At 40.4% G+C, this 25,412-nt stretch overlaps 1 protein-coding gene across 2 annotated transcripts in view; it reads left to right on the forward strand.

The window, feature by feature from the left end:
* The window catches only part of shank3a (SH3 and multiple ankyrin repeat domains 3a), a 249,953-nt gene that overhangs the window by 155,721 nt on the left and 68,820 nt on the right, over positions 1 to 25,412 (forward strand). The window contains exons 7-13 of one of the 2 annotated variants that reach the window (XM_026310747.1): positions 143 to 310; positions 2,847 to 2,963; positions 8,645 to 8,722; positions 9,089 to 9,155; positions 10,049 to 10,278; positions 10,431 to 10,600; positions 19,070 to 19,251. In XM_026310747.1, the coding sequence (XP_026166532.1) occupies positions 143 to 310; positions 2,847 to 2,963; positions 8,645 to 8,722; positions 9,089 to 9,155; positions 10,049 to 10,278; positions 10,431 to 10,600; positions 19,070 to 19,251 (1,012 nt within the window). Of the gene's footprint in view, positions 1 to 142; positions 311 to 2,833; positions 2,964 to 8,644; positions 8,723 to 9,088; positions 9,156 to 10,048; positions 10,279 to 10,430; positions 10,601 to 19,069; positions 19,252 to 25,412 lie in introns of those variants that run through there. The other variant, XM_026310746.1, reaches the window with a different exon arrangement.

Below are 25,412 nucleotides of genomic sequence, written 5' to 3' on the forward strand. Positions count from 1 at the left end.
TCTGAATGTGTTCTTGAGACAAGATTTAGTGAGCTTCTCTTTGACCTTCATGTTGCCTGAGGATGACAGATGCTACACAGACTAGAGACTGTATGAAATCCTTTAAACATTATTGCCCACAGCTTTCTTCTTTCCCCACTAGACTCTGTTGGACTTGGGTGCATCACCTGACTATAAAGACAGTAGGGGGTTGACTCCTCTTTACCACAGCTCAATGGTAGGAGGGGACCCCTACTGCTGTGAGCTGCTGCTGCATGATCATGCACAGGTTGGCTGTGTGGATGAGAATGGCTGGCAGGAGATACACCAGGTAATGCACATTGACTTGCACACACACAACAGTGTGGGTTGTGTACAGAATACAAGTAAGTGCAGGGTAGGAGGTTTCATTGAATTGATTTTTGGATTTTCTTCCATTTGAGAATGTTTTTTGTGGTGGCTAAACATTTTGTCAAATGGAAAGATCAGACATCCACCATTTTCCCAACTTAAATAATAAAATCTACACTTTTAAAGAAATAAATATGTGCAATTTTTCTGCTCAAATTAATTTTATATTTGCAAAAATACTCCTGAGACTTGGCTTTGTGCAGTGTGGGCTCCAAACCTATACATGTTCACACATGTACAGTACATTTTAAATTTAACTATTTAACTACAAATACGCAGTACAACAATCCAAACATGTAAGGGTAATAACATGGCTTTGCCTATGTGTTTCTGTACTTAACGAATTAGTCACTGTGACTTAATCAGTAACCACAAAGTTACTCTCTGTGCCAGTATCCTCTGTGACAGAGTCCAAGTAGTGGTGTGTTAAGCATAAAAATAGGTTCTGGACTAACAAAGCACAAACGATGTGTGTTTTCTACACATATATAGCCTCCAGGCAAGTCCTGCTCTGTAAACATAATGCAGGTCCTTCATGCTGTTTTTGTTTATGTCAGGGCTTTTTAGCTTCTATCTGAGTAGTAGGAGGCACTTGTATTCTAAATGGTACCAAACAGAGAGCTGTGTGATTAATCTCTTCTTCTGCTGACACTGACTATGGATGAAGTGAGAAAGAAATGTTGAAGGCAAAATGTTGAACTGTTCTGATAGTAGTAAAATCAAATCAATCTTAATGTTGGATAAACACTCAAATGCCCAGGTGTATGTTGGAAATTAGGAAATAAGGAATTGGAGCTCTGTAGTGATAAATTATTAGTATACACCTCTTCATAAACAGGTGATTTACGTAGGTCCAGGTATTTCCAGAGTTGGGAAATAAGAGAATGAAAATGAGTTCCAGTGATTGGTTTCTGGTACCATGTCTGTATGTTCTTCCACAAGCACAAAGAACCCAAACTGATTGAAAGAAGACTATGAGGGGTTGTGTTTTTATCACCTATATTCCCTTTTAGAGGGAGATGAATGGTACATGGGAAGGTGTTTTAATGTTAAATCATATCATATTTCTGTTTTTCTTTTTATAAATTTAAGACATTAGAAAGTAAATATAAATAATCTAAACTTTTGCTCCCCATTTAATATTTTTCTTTCTTGTCTTTCCGTTTTTCATTTTTAATGGTGTACGTTAGGATGCACTGTGGAAGGTCTGATAACCAACAACAATCCCAACATCATTTGTGTGCTGTCTCACACTCAGTAGGAGCAAACACAGGGCACAGAGAACAATTGTTGGGAAGAGTTAGTGCATTTCTTTGTGAATGACACAGGACAAAAACAGAGAAGAGATAGAGATTAGGTCAAATTTATTACTCCCAGTTATATGAAACAAAGAAGCTAAAAAAGGTACAGTCTCACTCTTGCCTGAAAACATTTAGCTCTGGTTTACATTTAGCCTCAGGTTCTATATGTGATACAAACAATCTGATCCATTGAGAAAAGTGGCCCAAGGAAAAACAGAGACGGATTTTAGAGGTTTACATGTTTAAGTCAGGTGATCTGAATGTTATAGAACTCACTGCTCCCACCTGTGTGTGAGCAAAAGAAAGAGAGTGGCTACAATAAAACCTGGTATTTTGTTTGACCATGGCAAAGAGAGGACTGTTTATCTTAGTATGGTTTGAGCCACAAAGGCAGAGCCAAAGGAGACTGCTGCATCCAAACCTACAGTTGTACCATCAATATTCATCCATTTTATTGTGGCTGCTCAGCTCACAAAAGTACATTATGCTGCTGACCCTTATGGCTTAGTTACACATACCCATTAGGTCCTTGGTTTCCACTTCCAACATAGTCATATGTTTCCTAATTTCTTGTTCTTCAGTACAACAAATATGCTTTCATTGATTTTTAAGCAGTTGAAGCTGATTGATTAATCATTAAGACAAAAATGGTCTCTAAAAACTGATGATCAGAGTCACAATAATAAGTTACTTCTTTTCTGCAGTAGTGGAAAGAAAATTAATTCCTGAAAATGAATGGAAACTATCCCTACAAGTGTCTTTGTCTAACTGTGAGGAGAAGGAAGTTAAAGAAAGTCTGGATGAGGACCCAAGCAAACAGCAAGACCTGTTTGTGGAGCAGCAACAAGCACAATTTCTGCTATGGTGCAAAAGTCTATTTAAAAAATATTTAATTTCAATCGTAGAAAGACTGAAATTAAATATTAAATATTGATTCATTAAAAGACTATCACAAGAGTGTGAAGCTGTTGAATGAGTCAAAAATTTAAACTGAAAAACTGAATGATTCTCTTTTGTGTATTTGTTTTATGCTTTAATTTCAGAGTACATTGACACTTTACAGTAAAAACTGATGCAAACCCAAACCTTTAACCTGTGATGTGATTGCTATCTATCTTTAGCAATAAGAGTGAATGTGTGAATCTTTCCTTCCAGGCATGCCGCTATGGCCATGTGCAGCATCTGGAACATCTGCTGTTCTACAGAGCTGACATGAGCGCCCAAAATGCATCTGGAAACACCGCTCTACATGTGTGTGCTCTCTACAACCAGGTACTAGTTATTTAAAAAATATGACTTGTGTATTCAGGTGTATTCAGCCAATCACAAGCTGGAACATACCATCTCAGCTGTGGGTGGAATTGGGAAAGACAAAATTAATTGGTACCTTCTGGCTTTTGATTGGCAGAACACACCTCACCCAGGTAAGGCAGGGATAGTTGGAAAACAAGCAGGGGCTGTGGCCCTCTGTGCCCACCTCTGCTCTACATGGACAAACCACTCCTCTCCTGTCTTTGCCTGTTGTGATTCTAGACTGAAGTTGTGTGACACTAATATGGCCATAGATCAGGGATATTTAGTCCAGGTGCAGTGATTTGCATTAAGGCTGGATGTTACAATTAATTGATTTTTGATGCTTTGTATTTAAGATGTGTCTGATGCCTTAGAGATTAAGTGCCAGGCTGGGACTGTGTGCAAAACATTACAGGATAATAATCTACACATCCTCAAAAGGAACAATAATCAGCTTTGCTACTACAGCGATAACATCAAACTCATTCATGAGGACTGGGGATTTGACTTTGGTCTGCATTTTTATAAATGTCCTTGTTTTTATGGGGTGGCATTGTTTTTGTCAACTTATCCCATGAAAAGACAAAAAACTATGTGTCATCATATGATTTTCTACCCTGTGACCCCAAGCTCAGTTTGTTCACACCAAAGATGTTGGTCTTAAAAAAAATGGTACGAATACAGTATAGAGTTTTGTCTACCAAGTAAGAGAAGGGAATTTGCTGCTGGGCATTGAAGCTTTTAGCTGACATTAAGTAGTAGATGCTGCATTGTTGGGAATTGCTTTTTGCAAATTAACCTAAACTTGGAGTATTTATAGCGCTCACAAAATAACTACAGCGCCCGTGTTTGTGGTAATGCATTTTACCAAATAAAGTAGTAGGGAGATAATACGGTGTATGTCCCTGAGAGTTTGTGATGGGCATGTATTTTTTATTTTAAAATATCCATCTGTTCTGTATCAGAAGAGACGCTGCAAGTTACAGGGGGAAAAAAGTGATTATTGTTAGAAACATCATGCCAATGTGCTACTGGGTGTTTTGTAAGATGTTCCACTAAGAAACAGACTAATGCTCAGTTCATGAAAAGTAAATTCCAACTTTCTCTTTCTGTGTCTGTAAAAAATGTGTTCATGCGTTCATGTGTTCATGTGTGTGTTTCTGCATGAATCTAAATGTGTACTGCTTCCTCCGGTTATGAGGAATGACCTGCTTCACTCGACTGGAACGCCATAGTCTCAGGAGGGCTTGAGAGTGATAAAGGGAGAGAGTTTTGGAAGCACAGCATTAATGTTTAATGCACACTGTAACACATCCACGTGACTGAAGTCATTACATGTCCTGATTCTCAGTGGAGGGATACAACCGGGGGCTGCGTGTCTGTGTGTGTGTGTGTGTGTGTCAAGCAGGAGGGTGTATAATCAAAGATAGAATGGATGAATGGTTTAATTTACTGTTACTTGTACAACTAAAAATGTACAGTCTGGTAATGGACCTTTCCCTATCACTTGTGTGCTTCCCATTGAAGATAGCTGTTACCCTGCCAGTGAAGGCAAAAAAACACCATGCTGAGCTGATTGATCCCACAAACAGAGCTTCTTAGCAGGGTTCCAGCAGGCTTGAAACAGGCTTAACTCCAATAATCACATACAATCACAGAAAGAAATGTCTGTCGATAGATCCATGTTACCTTGGATGAAGTACTAGATAGTATAACCAGCAACAGTAGAAGCTTGATCAATGGCCTGAAATTCCAGTTCCTGGAGTCTGGCTGGCCATTAACACGTACTTACTGGGGTTGTAGCTTGGCAGATGTGACCAATGTGTGGAGGCATAGTAGGGTTTGTTTTTACCTAGCAGACAGAACCATGGGAGGTGGCTGGGTAAACGACTGAGAAAGGACACAGCAGGTAATGGCAAGTGGGGAAAACACTGATGAGTGAAATTAAAGAAAAGTGGTGCAAGGCACATAGATAAGGTAGACCAACGAAATGCTGGGACCGCTCTATAATAAGCTGCATAAAAGATTATCACTGGTTTTAATGCTACAATTTTTAATCTTGTTTTACACAGTTGAGGAAGCACTCACTTATTTAAAGTGTTTCAGTCATGCATCTTATTTCCTTTGGATGCTCGTCACAGTCCAATGTAATAATAAGCGCTACAGTCAGTGGAGGATGCCAAAATCTTAAAGCCGTATTAAAAAACCTATAAGAAGGAATCTTCAAATGCATAAAAATTATGGTTGAGAGAAAAGGTGTACTGGAAAACTGTGTTATAAGCTTACATATTTAAGTATATACTGATAAATTTAATATATATTCTAATATATATATATATATATATATATATATATATATATGTAATTCCTCTATTCCTTAGCATTCAGCTACCCCATATTCAGGGCCAGTGAAACATGTTTAGACCATATCTGTTTAAGAACATAAGCAAACCTGTCAAATATTTTATCTCACAGGTGCTGAAATTAAGACAAAAACCTGAAACTGAAGGCACAAACCTGCAAATCAAAGTATGCCAGCAGAAAAGCATGCAAGCATAATGAATTAATCTAGCAGGTGCAAACATATATGTACAAGCTTACAGATCCTAAACTGTTTACAAACACACCATTATGAATAATAATGTAATATTAATTAAGGAACCATCTGAACTCTCTGACACACATTTACATTATTAATATTAATTACCTGACTGGGTATTCTTATTGTAGCTAATGTACCAGTAACCATATCAAGCAAACCATGGCTTTCTTAATGAATTCCTATAGGAAGCTTTGGAGAGAAGACCAAGACAGGTGGCTCACACTGTAATTGATTTCCATGTGTGAGTGTGTGTCACAAATACACATGTTGAGGTTCTCAAACCTTGGACACTAAAATGTCCACATTGTATTTCTTCTTCACCTAACAATCACAGGCTTTGAGAAGAGTTGTACATTAGTTTAACCTTGTTTTTTCAATACTGTGTGCTAAAAACAATAAATGTTATTCTATATTAAACGTCTTGGACAGGTGTAGGGGAAATGATTGTTAAAACTGTTGTGCTTCAACTGAGTATGCTTTTTGTATGTCACGTTTCGAGGAATAAATTTGTAATTCGGACCAAAGTTATGCCCAGGCCAGTACTCAGGTGCAACAAAAATTTATTTCTTTAAACAAAAACCAAAAAGGACAAGGAACAGGTATACAGAGCTTGGCGGGGAAAAGGTCAAGGCGAGAAACACAAGGACAAGGAAATCTAACTAAGGGACGAGGCAACATGAACTGAGGGGACAAGACATAGGATCTGGGACACTCACACATACACTAGGGGTCGCACAGACCTAAGGGGAACAAGAATTCGGGGACAAGGTAGGGGGGTCTGGGACACACACACAGTTGGGGACTCACCAGACCACAGGGGAACAAGGACATGAAACAAGGCATGAAAGTCTGGGTCACACACACTCGGGGAGATGCACCAGACTACAGGAAACCAAGGCATGAGAGAGGGGACAAGGCGTCAAGGTCTGGGTCACACACACCACGGAAGACTCACCAGACCATAGGGGAACAGGAGCAAGAGTAGGAAACAAAGTAGGAAAGTCAGGGCAGGTTAACATAGAGACAAGGAGACAGAACAGGGGTTGACACAACTACGGATCTGGGAGAACATGACATGGGAGGAATGGGTCAAGGGGACATGACAGAGAATCCTGAAAAGACAAACAAAAGCAAGAGCAACTTAACTGAGGCGAGGGCAGAAAAGTCAGTCCAAACAATCCGAAGGGAAAAATCCAGTAGTGTGAGGGTAAAGAAACGGAGGCAAAGTTGGAGCAGGGTAGAAACAAGGTAATTCAGGAAAACAAAGCATCTAGTCAGAACAAGGCTTTTCAACAGATAACCTGGCAATGACTGAGGCTGAGAAAGGGGTATATAAACTGAGTGGCAAAACAAGACACAGGTGAAAAACAATTAACTAATTAGGTCAAAGTAAAAGGGGACAAAACAGAACAAAACTAGTTCCGGCATGATCCGCCAAAATAAAAGCATAAGACAGGAAGTCACTGTATGGATCATGACATTGTATGCAGTTATTTTGCTAAAATATGTTATTTATATCTTTCTCTTCGACCTCAGGGTATTCTCCAGGGGTCCTTTCTTCAAAACTACCTTATTCAACAGTTTTCTTGTACAACTATCTTCTGCACTTGTACTATCTTGTACTGTCTATCTTCACTTGAAACTTAATAACATATGAGTGATTAGCAGTTAGCTGAGCTAACGGCCAAAGGCGTTTATCTGTATGAGTTTTTAGGTATTTTAGACTCTTACTGATTATATAGATGAGCAGCAATTGTAATCATGCATTATTCATGCCCCCATGTCTTCACAATCTATGTTTGCGTGGGTATTGCAGGTGTACACAGATTGACAGTGTCCCAGTTGACATCATAGTGATCAGACATTTTGCTTTTGTTTTACCTGAAGATGGTGCTCCACCACATCTTTAGCCCTAGTGGTTCATCAGATATTCCCAGCTTGATGAGTAAAACCACATGAATGTTATTAACTGAACCACATGTTCAATCAATTTGTGCATGTGTTTCCCTGAATATGTGGCTCAGTAATGACAGGAGTCACCAGAGTCATTGTTCTGATTGTAGAGCAAGGCTGTTTCTGTTAATTCTGCTCTCAGTGTTAAATTGCATATCGACCGTCAGCCAAGCTAGCTCACGCACACTCAGCCATGTCAATCCACAACTGGGCTTTATTTGCCAGAGGAGTCTGTATTTGTTTACACATAAAAAGTACATGGCAATATACTGACTCAAATGAGGGAAATGAGGATATGTATCTTGTGCTTGCCTTATGCCCAATTTTTGCCATTGTGTTATAACTGACACTATAACGAATTCCTTTTTATAATACACATTGTCATACTACACTCACTTGCTTTTCTGACAACAGTAGTTGTACAGAAAATGTTTGGTGTGTGTGTGTGTGTGTGTGTGTGTATACATACGTTGTGTGAAATGTTTGTAGTTTGGTATTATATACAGATTATATTGTTTTCACCAGTGTTTTAAAGCCTTTGTTCAGAGGAGTTTGAATGGGAGTTATTTTCTTATCATGAGGACAGTGACTAGCTGTCACTGACTAAAGCAAAAATATTTACTCTACATCATCTGTGACAATATTAGCTTGAGTTGATACTAAATAAAAAATACGTTTGCAGTTGTTTGTACCATGGTACCAAAAAGTAAATGCTTTATTGCCATGGTTGAAACATAAATATTTTTTAGCTAGTAATCAAAGTAATCAAAGTTTATAATGCTGCTTCTGGTGACAAATGTCACTCTGCTTACCTGGATGATTGTATTCCACTCAGTGTTTAATTTCTTCAAATGAAACACCTTTTTTGTAATCATTTTGTCCTTCAGTCTATAACAGTGTGTGCTATCAATTTCTTCCTCCTTTTCTTTAATTTATTAGATAAACAACATGACACAGACTTGGTTTAAGGGTTAGGGTTAGGAAAGTAGTGTGTGTGTGTGTGCATGCATTTGATGGTATGTGTTTGTTGTTCCATGTGGAAAAAATCAAATATTAATATTAAATAAACCTTGTCGCCCAACACAAACATCTTTCTGCCATTCAGGACAGCTGTGCACGAGTTCTCCTGTTCCGGGGAGCCAATAAAGAGATAAAGAACTACAACAGCCAGACTGCCTTCCAGGTATGTGAGCTACTGTATGAGCCACTGTATGTTATTAACTTACATACTTTACATGTCAGAGCTGATGGATTGAATGACTAATATTGTTAGAGTGAATGTGTTAACAGTGGGAGAAGCACTGATTGATGACATTTATGTGAAATTGACACTGACAAGGTTTCCTGTGCAGATCAACGCACAAGGCACCAGATTTCACACATCTTTTAGTGAGAGAAAGGAAATTAGAAATTAGTGTCTTTTTATATTCACTTATGTTTATAAGCTTCTTTTTCTTTTTCCATAGAATAAACTCATGCTGTTTCGTTTTTTCATCTCTTATGTTTTTGCCCTTATTTACCCTTATTCCTCTCTTTTCCCCTCCTCCAGGTAGCTATTATAGCAGGAAACTTTGATCTGGCTGAAATCATAAAGGTCCACAAAACATCAGATGTTGGTAAGTGGTACGCAGTAATATTATAGCGTATCAGTAAAACAACATCACCTAGCTTCCTTTAGTGTTTTGTAGCTTTAAATCTGAAAGAATGAGAAAGAATTGCTGGAAAAGGGAAAATGATTCGAGAGGTGTGGAGACATGAAAAGATGGAGATGGAAATATGTGGAAACTGTTTCAGAGGTGTATTGTATTATATTGTATTGTATTGTACCTGCGGTGTTGAGCAGTTTCTCTGACATGAACTTACAGGAAAACTGTGCCATCTAGTGTGGACAGAATGTAATACTTTAAATTATTTACATTTACATTTAATTATTAAAATACAAGTCATCCCTAATGTGTGAAATTTATGGTTCATTCATTTGACATAAATTATGTTAACCCTACATAATTACACATAAATACATTTTACTCTATCCAGCTAATGTGCTGATAATATCTGTGTGAATGTAAACACACATTATTAATTATTTTTGCAAGTTTATATTTTTCATAATAAGAATATGTCATTTATAACTACAAAAAAAAAAAAACTATTTTTAAATATCCTAAGCAGTTTTTCTTATTTTGTCTTTGGTTCTTCATTTGTCTATTATTATTCAAATCTGGTCATTATCGCTCTAATATTTCCATTTTATTACTCTAGAACCATCAGTACCAGATCTACTGTGTCTGCATATGGTTTATATCTGTGTAAAAACATTAAAAGTGGGATCAGAGCCTGCTGTCAGATAGATGTGACCTAGTAACAAGCTCCAAACTAAATGGAGTGACCTTGAGATGTGTATGGTCGTGGTTATTTATCACATCAATCTGCTCATTCTTGCTACAGTAGCTTCATGTGATGTGGTCAATCTGCTTGAAGGTCCTCTAATCCTCCTTTCTTTTCTCAGTGCCTTTCAGGGAGACCCCCTCCTACACCAACCGTCGACGTGTGATGCCTGGCCCCCTGCCCTCGCCACGTTCTTTGCTCCGCTCTGCGAGTGACAATAACCTGAACGGTGACCACGATCACATCCACAGTCAGGCCACTCGAGAAATTCGCGGCCGTCAGGGTCACTCCCCTGTCCCCTCACTGCGCAGTCTGCCAGCTCTTGGGCAGCAACACAGCAGCCTCGGAGAGGTAGGAAGAAGCTAGTGAATTTTTGTGTAGCATAAAACTGTGAGGGAATTAAAAAGATAATTTGACTTAATCTCTTTGATGTGGTCTGTTTGTGTTTTTAGTCCATATGTGACACAAACATGATACACATTTCTCCTTCTGCTCAATGCCAGAGCCGTCACGGTGAGCTCCCTGACAGCAGTCTTCAGAGCACTGGCAGCTCCAGATCCTCCCATTCCCGCTCACCTTCGCTACATCACATGCATGATGAAGACAAGCCAGTTCCCAGAAGGTCCCACAGCCACGGATATCCTCATGGACATGGCCCTCGTGGAAGACTCAGGTATGTATGATTTGCTTTGACCTCAGCTCAGTCATATGGTATTTCTAGCAATTACATAACTAAGTGAGTTTTAGAAAAGCTAATCTCCTCCTCCTGCTTCTAATTCATGTCACACACTTGCCAGTCTTGGCAGCTATTCCCTTTAAATAGATCATCTGTGATTCGCCTTGTGATTATGCACCTGCTTTGATATTTAAACCTAATTTCAAAAAGCAAAAAGCCCCATGTCATGTATTTGAATCACTTGTTAGTCACCAGGCAGCATCCTGCATCTTGTTCCATCTGGCACCGTCTGCCACTGGTGATAAACATGACATAACATCAGACTGTGCAGCAATAGCCTTGCTCTACTGTGCTGTGTTTTTTATCTATCAGTCCCTTTGCACATATGAAAGTTGTTTTTGTGTTGAAACTGTACTTTGAAACCTGCCCAGAAGAGGCTTCCATATGAAGCATAAACTGCAAGTTGAACATGAAAGCATATGCAAATAAATTGGAAGGTTTACAGTGGCAGCTTGAAACACTGATCAGGAAGAGGTCTGTTATAATTGCATTTGGTGTAGCTGTTGTGTGGCCCTTGCTCAGGGTATGAGGGCAATAATCAGTGGCATGGTACATGTCTGGCATAGACAACAGGCCTGTGCATGGGTACTTGCACAGTTTAGAGACAGACAGATGGAAGGGGCTAATAATTATCACCATGGGGACCAATTGAAAACTACCAAGCTGTGAGTCTGGGTGTACGTGAAAGAGACTGAGGGACAGTGGATACCTTCTGAAATTAGAGCTACGAGTAATGTCATTAGATGGGCCACTCGGTTCAAAATAGCTTGTCATTTGAATGATACATGACTGTGCAGCTGTTGTGCTGCTGCTGGGTGCTAGAAACAAAATCTCCTTCATTGTATTCTGAGCCACTGGACAAACAGCACTGAAGGACAGAGATCTGATCACACCCCAGATCTAAAGATTGAAGTGGTTTACTGACACTTGTTTTGTTAGGCTTTTTATTTTAATCATATGTCAAAGCAAGATCACCTGCGGACAGCACACACCTAATGTATTGTCCTGGATGCCCAGCATTGTGTTTGTAGATTATGTTTGTGAAACAGTTCAATGTCTGACTGGGGATTTCATTACAGACAGTTCCAGTCATACAGCCCACTCCACTTATACTCTCCTGTCACTTTACTTCATCGATCAAACATTAATCCATGGTTTGCAGCCAGAAAGAAGTAACATGCATATATAACACAGCATAGAAACTAAAGCTTTCAAGTGCCCAATCTGAAATTGAATTATAAGAAGTGTCCACTAAGAGATTCACAGTGCAGTGTCACAACCTCCATTTCTGTCAAACATCTCCCTGTGCTGATTCTGCCACCTCACTGGCATATTCACTGACAGAGATATACATCTTTTGCTCTGTTAGCGCACATTTTGTACAAGGTCAATTAGAGTGTGACTAAAGGGAAAAGGACAGAAATGAACAAGATAAAGACAGTTTCAGTATGTCCACTGTGTCCTGGCCTAAATGGCCTCCTATACACTGGGACCTTGTTGTACACTTGGACCTTGTTTTTCAGTGTGTATTACCCTTTCATGAAATATTGAAGTGAGGTGAATGTATAAAAGCCCACAATGAGCAGCTGGTCTCCGTAGCCTGAACCTGCACCCAAGTGAGACTGATGCTGTCCTTGAATATTTTCTCTGTAATATTTCTCCCTCCCTCTCTCTGTTTCTCTCTCTGACCTTCTGTTTATGCCCATAGTAACTCCAGAGGCATTATGAGTACCAGGGGAGTGTGAAATTAGCTTGGCCAGTCAACAGGCCGCCCAACAGCAGGCTCCAGTAAGTTCCTGTGGAACTCACCATTATTTCCTCCTGCTTGGACGTGTGCAGTTCTGCCAGGGTTCAATAGCTTGGCCAGGCTGCAGCAGAAAGTTTAGATGGAGACAATAGAGAGGATACAGATAGGTCACAGTGGTTTTTAAGATTAGATTTAGAAAAGAATAGCAAAGCTCGCCAAGGCATGTTAAATCATCGAAGTGCAGTTAGAACAATTCCTCCAGCTGATGGAGTTAGAAATGTAATAAACAACACTGGATGGTAAAATGATAATATGGAAAAATGGTATTTAGAACAAATTTACCCAGGGTTAATTAGGTACTCACCATGATCTGCAGTTGATACAATGGGATTATTAATCATTGTGTCTGTCTTGACACAATATCAGTGTCAGATGTTGTGATGTTGTGCTGTGCACTTCATAGCCTACTGATCAGTTTTGGTTTGTAAGAAAGGCTATCAGGTACTGTACCACTGACACTGTGTTACTGAGCAGAAGATTTCAACTTCCATCCATCATCTATCCCCCCTTATTCCTAACCAGATTCACAGGGATCTGCTGGAGCCTATCCCAGCTCTCCTTGGGTGAAAGCTTCTTGTTTTAACAGCGGAGATACACATTTATATTTTTGGACAACTTTCATTGCATTTGTCATGGTGTCATGGTGAAATGGTGTCATGGTGAAATGAGTGTTTTCCCAGTATTTATTAAGTACACTCATCACATGCCTCCTGGCTTGTTTAGGTCAGTGATAGACCTGTAAAGTGTTTCTAAGAGTCAAGATTACTAAAGTACTGCCAGCACAGACTGTATGTTAAACTCCCACCCAGGCCATTGGTTACACAAAATTATATAAGCAACTTCAACCCATATCTGAAAAGGGTGGGAGGAGATTTGGACACAGAAGACACAGTCGTTATTATGAATGAAGACTGACTCATGCAGGATTACCTGAATCAGCTTGCATCTTTTACCATCAGCATTTAAGACTTGTTGTAGAGGTGTCACTAAGCAAGAAGTTTGTTACTTGATGATTTGCTGCATCATAAACTCTCATGTGACGTAACAAAAGGGTCACACAGGGCTTCCCCTCACCTTTCAATCCTTTATTTCTGTTCTCCTCACCTCTTTTTCACCTTGTATCCCTTCACTTTCTTTGCCTTAGTCACACCAGTACCTGTTGATATGTTAATTATCCATGGTGCAATCGAACAGGAATAGGGTGAGGAGGAACAGATGGACAATTCTTCTATTTCACCTGTGAAAAATCAGTGGATGGGAGTGGCATCGATCCTGGACATATAGTAATAATTTATATAAGAGGGTTTATCAACTGTAACTCAGTATCTCAGATAACTTCAGCATTTTCTGCCATTTATTCTGGCCTATGTTGTGGCACCAGGTTGGTAACAATTGTTGACCCGATGTTCTGCTTTCCAGCCATGTCTTCCAGCTTTATCCAGGGGATTACAAAGTAACCCCAAGCAGGATTCTATATGTAAACCCTTCTCCATCTGTCCTTGGGTCTACTCCACTTTGATGTGGTCATGAAGTTTTTCTCCAAGCTCCTTATGCATATCTAAGCCCTCCATGTTGTCCCTGAGGGGTAGCCCAGAAACCCTTCAAAGGAAACTCATTTTTCTTTCTTGGATCCATTATCTCCTTTGTGTCAGTTCCCAGAGCTCCAGCCCACAGGTTAGGGCTATGATGTCCCTTTTCACCATGACAATCCAGGACCAGCATCACTGCAGGCACAAATCACATATCTCTTCTCCTGTCTATCCTCACTTGTCAGCACAACCAAAAGATGCCTAATGTCGTGTGAGTTGTGTATAACTCCGTCAAAACTGGACCCTGGTTCCCCGTATTCCCTGCACACAACATACCCTGAAGGACATTGGTAAAAGGGAAGCCTACGTCAAGTCCATTTAGCATTAGGAGTTTTTGGAGCCAGAGCTGCTTCAAACGCATTTTCAAAATCTATAGACATTGGACCTGCTGCCAAACAGCAAGCAGACTACAGTAATTGCTGTCCAAGCAATCTGACTGTAGTTAGGACGTTAATAATATTAGTGTGGAGCCCTTTCTTTACATCGTACATAAAGTTTTTTTAATGCAGTATACTATTTTGCAAGAAAAGGTACTGTAACGTTTTAGTGTAGGTGAATAGCAGCCCCTTTATGACCCTGGATGCTGGGTACAAGTGGGAGGTGATGGATGAACAGATGAACAGCAGACTGATAAAGATGCCAAAACACACAACTGTTTGTACAACTCAGCATGAGTTGTCACAGAAATCCTGTATTAAAGAATTCACAAAGAGAATTTGCCGTTTTAAGTTTATTCACAATTGTGCACAAGTAGGACCATGTGTCTCAAATGGACTTCTACTTTCAAATGCTTTCTTATAAAACACAAATTACCATTCCTGTATTTCATTGTCCAAGTGCAGAGCACAGCGATTAGAGAGTGCACACATCAAATTTTTTCAACCTATTATCCGTGCCTCATCCCCTGTCTCAGACTGAGGTGGTGCTTAGAGTTTTGGTTGATCACTCCAATTGACCTTTTGCTTAATGATAAAGTCTCTGCTCAGCATAGGGTGTACAAACATATTGTCTGTTCTAAACTTTAATATGTTCTGCCATTGAGCAGTCTCCATTCTACTTCCTCCTTGATAGCCATACACTCCCACATTTCACAAGAAAAATGAGAAAGCATATATTCAATCAAGTGCAGCAAGGCATAGACAGACTGATGATCATTAGGATGCAACATGTGCTGCTGATTATGGCTGTGTTTATAATAGGCTCATCTCACCTTAGAGAGCTGGGCTATTTGAGAAAAAAACCATTTACCTGAACAGGCAACGTAGTCGTGTGAGAAAATGCTACACTGAAGCTACTTAGTTTGATAGCATCTGTGAAAATGGCATTTAATGACATTTGCAGTTACATCTTCAGAGTTATGTAGGGAGGTCATAAGATTGTGACACAAGCTGAGGCAGTTCGACTCATTATCGAGCTGTTAAACTGTTAAGTGTTAACCTGCTTCATTGGGCTTATTGATCCTAAACAAGCATCCGATAGCCTGCATGCCAAGATTACTGGGTTTAAGATCTCTGGTAAGAGCCACTTATCTGGAAGAATCTCAAATTTTGTTCAACTGAAAACACGGATGAAGAAGTAAAAGGCATTTAACATTTGTTTTTGATTTCTTGTGGAGTTTGCATGTTCTCCCTGTGCTTGTGTGGGTTTTCTCCAGGTACTCTGGTTTCCTCCCACAGTCCAAAAACATGTATGTCAGGTTGATTGGTGACTCTAAATTGCCCATAGGAGTGAGTGTGAGTGTGTGAGGTTGTTTGTCTCTATGTGGCCCTGTGATGGACTGGTGACCTGTCCAGGGTGTACTCCTGCCTTTCACCCAAAGAGGGCTGGGATAGGCTCCAGCAGAACCCTGTGACCATTGAAGTCAACAACGATATGCTTTGGACATTTTTACTTGATATGGACAGGTTAGGAATAAGGGACTATAGATGATCGATGGATGGATGCACTTTATCCATATTTGTTATTGGTTGATTTGTGTAACTAAACTAGGTCTATGTAAAGATAATATAATTTATATAATTTCTTGTCATGGAAAGACATTTATGTGGCTTTAGTTTAAATATTTGAGTTTAAAGATAAAAGTTGGAAATCCCTCACAATACACTGATAAATTTACATACATAATGCATCTAATTTTATCTGAGATACCTTTTTCTACATATGAAGAATAAAACAATACGGGAAGATGGGGTCATTGTTGTCTATGTTAGGTGTGTACTACAGGTACATTGATCTGCTGTAGTGAAGTATTTTGAAAGCAAGGTTATGAGAATGTGTGAGATGATCATAGACAAGGACTAGGACAATAAATTAAGTATTTGAAGGCAAATGATTAATGACACATTGACAGTTATTGAGATCAAATTTCAAATTATGGACATAATCTATATATTTGCTGGCTATCTTTTCTTTCTTTTATTGACAGTTGCCATAGTTACAGAGGCAAAGCTGGTGTCCTAGGAAACAATTGAGCTTTTATAATAGACAGCTTTAGAAATTGGTGTGTGTGTGTGTCTGTGTACATGTATGTGCATGTAATGGATCCAATGTGTGTATCTTGCCGAAGTCACTCTTAATGAGTGGGGCACAGTGAAAGAGATAAAGCTAAACAAAATAAGCAAGAAATTGTAAATGGTGAATTGTTGGCATTAATGACGGCATGTAAGCATTTCAAAAATATTGAGAAAGACAATCCTGGAAAAAGACAAAATGTAACAAGTAGTTATCACATCCCTCTGGGTACAAACTTAAAAGATGTTATTAGCAAAAGCAACTTGTGGTTGGATGGTGATACTGGTGCCTGCAATGATCACTTAGTCCTGCTCATTGCTTTTTAATTAGAAATTGTAAAACATTTCAGTGTTATCCCTTTATTCCTTGAAAAAGATGAGAAGAAAACAAAAACCATCTCCAACCTTCTTTTTTACAGAGGTAACATGCTGAGGTCAGGCTGTGTACATAACATCACAGCAGGTATATAGGTGTGTTGCTTGAAAAGGAAGATTTGAGTCAAGAAATCAAATTATTTGGCTGTGTCAGTTTGATGGAGCTTCATTTCCCTGCTTCTCTGGTCCTCTTTCCCCAATGAGATGCAAGGCCTCCCTCATCACATCTCTCTTGTTCAGAAATTAACATGCGGCAGCCATCCCAACCCCTTAGTCCCTGTGGTAATTGGAAAGCCGTCAGCAAGTCGTTGTTTCAATGGAGAGGGCGGCAGAGAATGAGAGGCTTGGTGAGATGGGGAGAGCAAGAAAAGCAATAGAGAGAGATACAAACAAGGCTTGAAATAAAGAAAGATATACAGAGAAGAATGAGGAAATAAGGGGAAAGGACACTGGTGGATGGACTAATGTGAATGAAAGAATGAAGGCTATAAAGTGACTGATACAACCTGCCGGGGGAGGAAAGGCAAGATACGGAAAGATGTTGAAATGTAGATAGACGGGCATAAAGGGGTTTAGAGATTTCTAGTCCTTCAAGGAAATTTGCCGAGAATAGCACCAGAGTCCCAGTTCAGGGCATAATCAAGTCACTTGTTACAGTGAATGAACAGTGAATTTGTCTTTTTCTGTAATGCACACAAGTAAATCCCAGCTCAGGTGAGCTAAATTAATACACAGTGTGGTTGATGTTTACAGTATGTTCTTAAAAAACAGCTTGAGAGAAAGCTTCGACAGCAGAATAATGCTGAATGCAACATACACAGTGGTGGCAACATAGTGATGAATGAAGACTAGGCGGAGCTCTGCTCCTGCTGTATTAGAATTCAGTGCCAGGGAGAGAAGGAGAGCGAAAGAGTCAAGATGCAATGCAAAGAAATATAGAGAAGGAGAGGGACAAGAAGGTTAAATGGAAGAGAATGAACGAGAGAGAGAAGGAGGGGTTTGAAGGCAAAGGGAATGAGGGAGGAGTGACAATTAAACCAAATGGGCTGGAGCGTTTTGACCCACCAGCCCCCATCCCTCCCCCTACTGCACACAAGCACCCTCACACACTCACACACACACATATCCTCACAACCTGCCTCAGGGAGCCATGGCGCATGCACACTCGCAGGCAGACAGGCAGGGGAGATCAATCCTGCTCTGGGACTAGTGTGTGTATGTCTGTCAGCAATGTGTTAGCGACACGCTGGCAATGGCGTATGCCATGCACGAGAAGGTGCAATGTTAGGAGTGGAGGGGGCTGTCTGTGTATGTGCCTGCGTGCACGGCTGGAATGCACATAGAGGGTTTGTGGTGTGTGAGTGCGAGCGAGCCGTCAAAGGGGAGGGGAGCCACGGAGCGCAGCAGCAGTATCAGTAGCAGCAGCAGGAGCACTGCCAGAGTGTGTGTGAGTGTGTGTGAGAGAGCATGTGTGTGTGAGGGGTGGAGGGGAGAGGAGAGGCAGACACGGCGGGACTCCCGGGAGAAGGAGTGGGAGTCGGGGAGCAGACCCAGCCTCTCTCCTCCACAGCAGGAGAACCAGGACCCAAGGACGAGGCAGGATCAGTAGCCCACCCTGAAGCAACTGGAACTGGGGACACGCAGGGAATTTCTGTCCCTCTCTGGAAGGGGCTACAGCTGGATCCCCAACTCAGGATGTATTTGACTAAGGGGCGCTTCCAAACAGATCTGACAGAACCACACAGAGATAGTGCAGTTCCTCTTACCGTAAAATGTTCCTGCTTCTGCCTTATTTAGGATGCAGGGGAGAGAGCAGAGATAGGCAAGGGTAAAAGGGAGCCAGAAGGATTTTGTCTGTGCTATTAAGGAAGGAAGAGCGGGAATAAGAAGAGGAGGAGGGGGAGAGAGTGGTTGGGAGGAGTGTACTCTCCTCTCATGACTCTCCCATGGAACGCTGACTGTTGATCGGCACGCACTGGGACTTGTATATGAATTCCTCCCTGGCCACCATAACAACCAGGGGGTGTCACCAGGTTGCTGTCCCACTGACGAAAATGTCTGTGACCACAGGCTTCAGCTACCAGCTCCCTGGAATCACCACAGTAACATATGTGTTTGTTTACAGCCCGGGCTCAGTGCAGCGAGATCCAAGCCCCCCTCATCACATCCCTCCAGCGCTGACGGGCCCCCGCGGGCCCAAACGGAAACTCTACAGTGCTGTCCCAGGACGCACCTTCATCGTGGTCAAGCCCTACACACCACAGGGTGAGGGAGAGATACAACTCAACCGTGGAGAGAGGGTCAAAGGTAAGCTGTCTGCTCTTATCTTTATTACTATGAATTAAACCTCCATCCTGAACCTGCTTCTTGACAGAACTGCTGCTCATATTCTGTATTTCATAGTATGTCTACAACTCTGTATCATCACCACTAATGATGTCTAGGATCGTCCATGTCCATGGCTAAATGTGGCTTGCATGATTGCCATAGTTGGGTTTGTTGCAGAAGATAAAAGCAGACATTTCTGTTTCATACGTCTCTTAAACAAAGCAGACCATTGCTTCACTATGTTTTGGGCTACAAAGGAGTTATGTAATCTTTCATCCTGGAAGTCATTTCAGCACCATTTGAGCTTGACATTGTGAATTATCATTTCATTCACCTTATAAATGTGCTCTTTCTGCTCTACACAGAGGTGCAAATGCTTTGCTTCATGTGTTTGTATGTGTGCTTTTGTCTCCATCCATGCTTCACTCAAGACTATGACTGTAATGATGTAGAAGGTAAACACCATAATATTCTTCTCAACCTGTATCTCTCCCATTAACCTCAGTGTATCAACCCTTACACCTTGAGTGTAGCAATTACTTCTTGGTACTGTTTGAATCCACTTGAGATATGTGTACATTCTCATTTTAAAGCTGTGATTACTTCAAGGAGAGCGCATGCAAATTTAAACAAGTCCCATGTACTTGTGGTTGTTGGTATGCACAGACATGCTGTCCTTCCTCCTCTCTGACAGTCCTTCCCCCTGGACGCACAACTGCTGTTCTCCCCCCTCTTATCACCTGTCCACAGACAGTGAGCTCCACGTTGACCCCACACCTTACATCCTGCCACACATAAATCACCATGGATCACACCCACATTCGCTTGATGGAAACAGTTCCCACATGTCCTCAGAAAGGCTGGAGAGAGAGCAGTCACACTGATGCTGAGACCTCTCAGGTTCCTTTTGGATCTGCAGAGGCACAGGAAGTACGGATGAAGCATCAACTTGGAATTTCAATTTAGACTTAATGTGTGAACAATCACAACACACACACATGCAAACACATCTATCTCTCTCTCCTTCTTTCTCAGAAACATTCAGTAGGAACCTACACACAAACTAGTCAGAACCAGTGACAAGACCTTTTGTTTCCACCTGGAGATGTGCTAAAGTATTTTCATTTGCACAGGAATTACTGAAACCCCTGACAAACAATTAGGACTGAACAAAAACTGTGGATTTGCTGAACAAAACTAAATAATGTGTGATGCAATCAGATTTTTACACAAATATGAGAACTGTGATGGGTCAACAGCAGCCACTATGCCTACATCTACTAAATGTATCTGCTGTCAGTGGATTTTGTTTACGCAGCTGAATCTGTAACCCTGCCACTGTTGTAGACACACAGTGTCTTGCCATTCTTTAATGTTGGCCATGCAAGAAACAGGCTTCAAGTCGCATGACTGCCAGCACCATGACCCAGCCAAGTAAACCATCTGGCTCTGTTATGCAACACTGACCATCATAACCATTACATTACTGTGTCGCATTCACTGTTGCTTCTGTAGTGCTAGAATATAACCTGAGAAACACATCACTGATGTCAGCTGGTTGTTAAAGGTTCAGGTTTTTTGTAGAGGGTTTGTTTGATAATCAAATTCTGTTCAGTCCACTTTCTAATCCTAGCAGGGAACGACCAGCCCTCTTGGTGCACAGAGAGGCAAAGCTTGAGAAGCCACTTCCTTTAGAGATAGACGACCCTTGGTTTGATACATAATGCATTCCATCTAGTCTGCATTCATAAATGGATGAGGTGCTAATAGTAATAGGGTTCATTTGCAGTGGAGGACAAGAGGACATAAGGCAAGAGAGGGAAAAATAGAAGAAGCCAACCCTGCTTTGGATTACAAACATTGATTCCATCATAATAAGATAATTAGACTCTTTACCCCCCAGCCCTAAACACACACACTCATACACTCATCTCTGTCTTCATGCTGATGCCCTCACACCCATGTTAATCACCAGCCATACCAGAGGAGCGTCTCTATGCTGAGATCGGATTGGGTAAATCTCATTAAATGATCTGTCTGTGTTTGTGGGTGTTTCTGTAAGTGTTTGTGATGGCTGTGTGTGAGCACGGATGCTGACGTAGCTAAGCATTAGCATAACCGTCTGTTAGCTCATCCGTTAGTGGGACTGACTGATGTCCTGTTGAGGCAGTGTGCCTTACAAGAGGAGTCATGTCAAACAATTTGTAGTACTGTAGTTAAACCTTCTTAAATATGCCTCTCATGAAAACCTGCCCAATATAAATGTTTTTCTTTCTGTCTTAGTGACGTATGACTATCAGGACTCAAATGGTGAAGATAGTAGAGCTTCATACAGTAGAAACACCTTCCATAGTGTTTTCTTTCATGTAAAACCTAGCGCTGGCCCAACTGGTTCTACCCCGTATTAGATCACTTAACTATTATATTTGTCTGAACATGAAACCCTGGACATTTTTACTTGGTTTTTGCTCACTGCAAAATATTTGAATGGAAAGTTTGAAAATTTAATGAGAGCATGCAGTTTAACTTTATTAGGTAAACTCAAAGGTCTTTGTAATTATTATTATTAGTATTTTTTGTTTACACAGAATGAATCTTGTAGCAGTGTGTAATAACCAACTAAAATGTACATTTATAATGGCATAAATGTATAGTGACTACAGAAAGTATTCAGACTTATTCCATTTTTGCCCATCAATATATACTTAATAATCTTATTTAAAATGATGCCAAATTAAATTGATGTAATTAAATTGGTGTATATAATACCTTACAATTCGCACTGCATGTGTTATGACAAAAACCAACCCATGATGTTCGAGGAGCTCTCCGTAGAGCTTTGCGTTAAAAATATGGCAGGGCATGATTATAATACCATTTCTAAAACTTTTGGAGTGTCCCCAGCAGCACAGCAGCCTCAATAACTCTGAAACTTCAGACTTGGGGTACACATCTTCTTTTCCTTTCGGCTGCTCCCTTCAGGGGTCGCCACAGCGAATCATCCACCTCCATTTAACCCTATCCTCTGTATCCTCCTCACCCACACCAACTATCCTCATGTCCTCCTTAACTACATCCAAGAACCTCCTCTTTGGTCTTTCTCTAGGCCTCCTTCCTGGCAGCTGTAACCTCAGCATCCTTTTACCAATGTATTCACTGTCCCTCCTCTGAACATGTCCAAACCATCTCAATCTGGCTTCCCTGGCTTTTTCTCCAAAACATCTAACATGAGCTGTCCCTCTGATGTCCTCATTCCTGATCCTATCCATCCTCGTCACTCTCATAGAGAATCTCAGCATCTTCAGCTCTGCTACCTGAAGATGTTGAGGTTCTCTCTGGGGTACACATAATGGCATTTAAAGGACTCTGAGAACATGAGTAAACAGAATCTCAAAAATAGTCTGGTGGAGACCAAGCACTGCTCATCACCTGACTAGTGTCATGTCTGCAGTGAAGTATGGTATTGGCAGCATCATGATATATGGACTCTTCTCAACGACAGGGACACTAGTCACAACTTAAGGAAGGATGAATACAGCCATATACAGAGAGGTCCATGAAGAAAACCTCTTCTATGGTGCAGTAACCTGGGACTGATGATTCACCATTTAACATTGAGCTAAAGTACACAGCCAAGACAACACTGGAATGGCTTTATGACAAGTCTCTGACTGTCCTTGAGTGATCCAGCAAGACCCTAAAGGCCATAGCACATCTGTGGAGAGACCTGAAGATGGCAGCTTAGAGGCTTCCTATTTATTCCTTGAATTCAGGTGTGTGGAGATGTAGAGAATTACTGAAATAGACACAAAGATGTAATTTCTGCCAAAGGAGCTTAAAGATCAAGATACTTTTGTAAATAACATATTTACAGTATTTAAACATGTTATCACAAGGTATTAAAAAAATTAATTGCACAAAAGTGCTCTGAATACTTTTTAAGCCACTGTAGCTGTAGCATCCAGTAGCATAAGGTGTGGTGTGATAGTTCAAGTAACAGCCAATATGTACATTAATACAGTGTAAAAAAATAAATAAATTACCTTTTCTAATTGTTGTGTATTAATAAATGTAATGCCTTATACTGTAGCTGACACCGCGTGCAATGAGGACAATGATGATTATGCTAACGCCACTAATGATGACGATGGCGATGAACATGAAGGTAAAATGAATATCTTTTAATTTTGAAAGAAGGATGACAAAGTGTGTAAATTTTCAATAATTAAGGAGGCAATTATTCACTATTATGCTCCTGTGTATGACTGATGTGAATGTTACAGTCTGTCTCTGAGCAAGAATCCTCAGGTTTGTGTTTAAGGTTTACAATACTGCTCTGCAGTGTAAGCAAGTAAAAAAAAACATTTTAGATAATGTGACTGTAGAAGTGAAGAGTGTTTTGAGCAATTGGCATCATTCTACTTTTTCATCCTTCATAATTAATTTAGACTAGCACATATAACGACACTTAATGGATGCTTAGTTTCAATGACTGAATCAAATGTCTCAAAGTGAACCTGTTTTAGCCAACCTCTGTCTCGTATTTTAGCAAGAAATGCTTGGAAAAACTTGTTTTTACTCAGTAATTGTCAGTCCAATAGTCTGTTGTCTGAGATCAATGTCTCTAAACAGCCAATGGCTAGACAAACAGCACCACTGTCCGCCATTTAGCAGGGTCATCCACAGTCCTCCAAACACATGGTTAGTCTCAGGCACTGAGATTTGTTCATCTTTCTTCACTTGCTGACTGTGACTGGACCACGACATCTAGCTTGTACCTTGGTATCACGGCTTGTGTGTACATGTGTATGTATGTGCTGGTATTATTTATTATGTTTACACACTCACATTTTGGGGACTGGGCACTGCTTTTCTACATTCATTCCTTTGCTCGCCCTTGTGTTTGTTTTCCTTTCATTGATGCAATCTGACCCGATCATCCAGATGGACGTCTCTTGGACGGCCATTTACTGTCACTATGGTAACAAACGGGGACGCATTTTTGGTCAAGCCTTTTGCACATTGTCATGCACATACAGGGCCACACTTAGATAATAATACATGTGGACAGTGTGGTCACAGTCAACACATATGTACGGGTACACACGTGTCCCACCAAGAGAGCGTTAATTGCATGTTCAGGATATTCTTCACCTCAACAAGGTGACACGTTTAAGAGCATGCTTCCATAACAGTGTATTACATCTCACACACACCACATACACCTTCTCCAAATGCCGTTATAAATCTTGCAGACAACCATGAAAATGAAACCAGCTGAAGTAACGTTGAGATTACACATTCACAAACATGATTAATGGGGTTTGGCCGCACCCAGTGTGTGCAGAATATTAACACTGCTATGGGCTGTAAAGGATTCCTGGTCCAGCTATACTGACGCGCACACACACACACACACACACACACACACACACACACACACACACACACACACACACACACTTAGTGTATACTGAGTTTTAATAAATTATTCCAGGTCTAGCTTTACACAGGCTCATAAAGCAACTATTACTGCTCTTGTGATTTCTGGCAACACACTGTATAGCTTAGCCACTTACTAATCCTGACATACTGAAACCTGCCATAGAACAGCAAAAGCTTTTTGTTCAGCCCACTGTCTGCAGGTATGCTTCTCTTCTCATGTACTTATTTCTTCTTAACAATAGCTACACATGTGGACATTGTTGTATGCATGTGTGTTGTGAAAAAGGCCAAGTGCCAGTATATTATAGAAAAGAAATAGTGCAAAATACATTATGTTCTTGACCGAACACCTTGCAATTGTTAAGACTAAAATGCATATGCATCTGTCGGTTACCAAGCAACAGGTCCTAAGTGTATTACGGCTTCAACGTGTCATTTTAGGACAAAAATAAAAATCATTAAATTATCCCTTTAGTGAGTTTAAAAAAAATTAGATACTTTTTTTTTATTTTAGAAATATTTCTCTATTTTCTCTTTTTGTCTGATATGTGCAAATAAGGTGAGATGAGCTTCTGTGTGCTAAGTTTTGAATTTAAACTAAATATTACAATGAGCTTAGGGTGAATTAATTAGATTTCCCTTCAGTCTGGTAGCTTGACATATATCGCATGTTAATACACTTGTATTTCTGCATA

This window comes from Mastacembelus armatus, chromosome 6 (genome assembly GCF_900324485.2).
Source record: "Mastacembelus armatus chromosome 6, fMasArm1.2, whole genome shotgun sequence".
NCBI classification, from domain to species: Eukaryota; Metazoa; Chordata; class Actinopteri; order Synbranchiformes; family Mastacembelidae; genus Mastacembelus; species Mastacembelus armatus.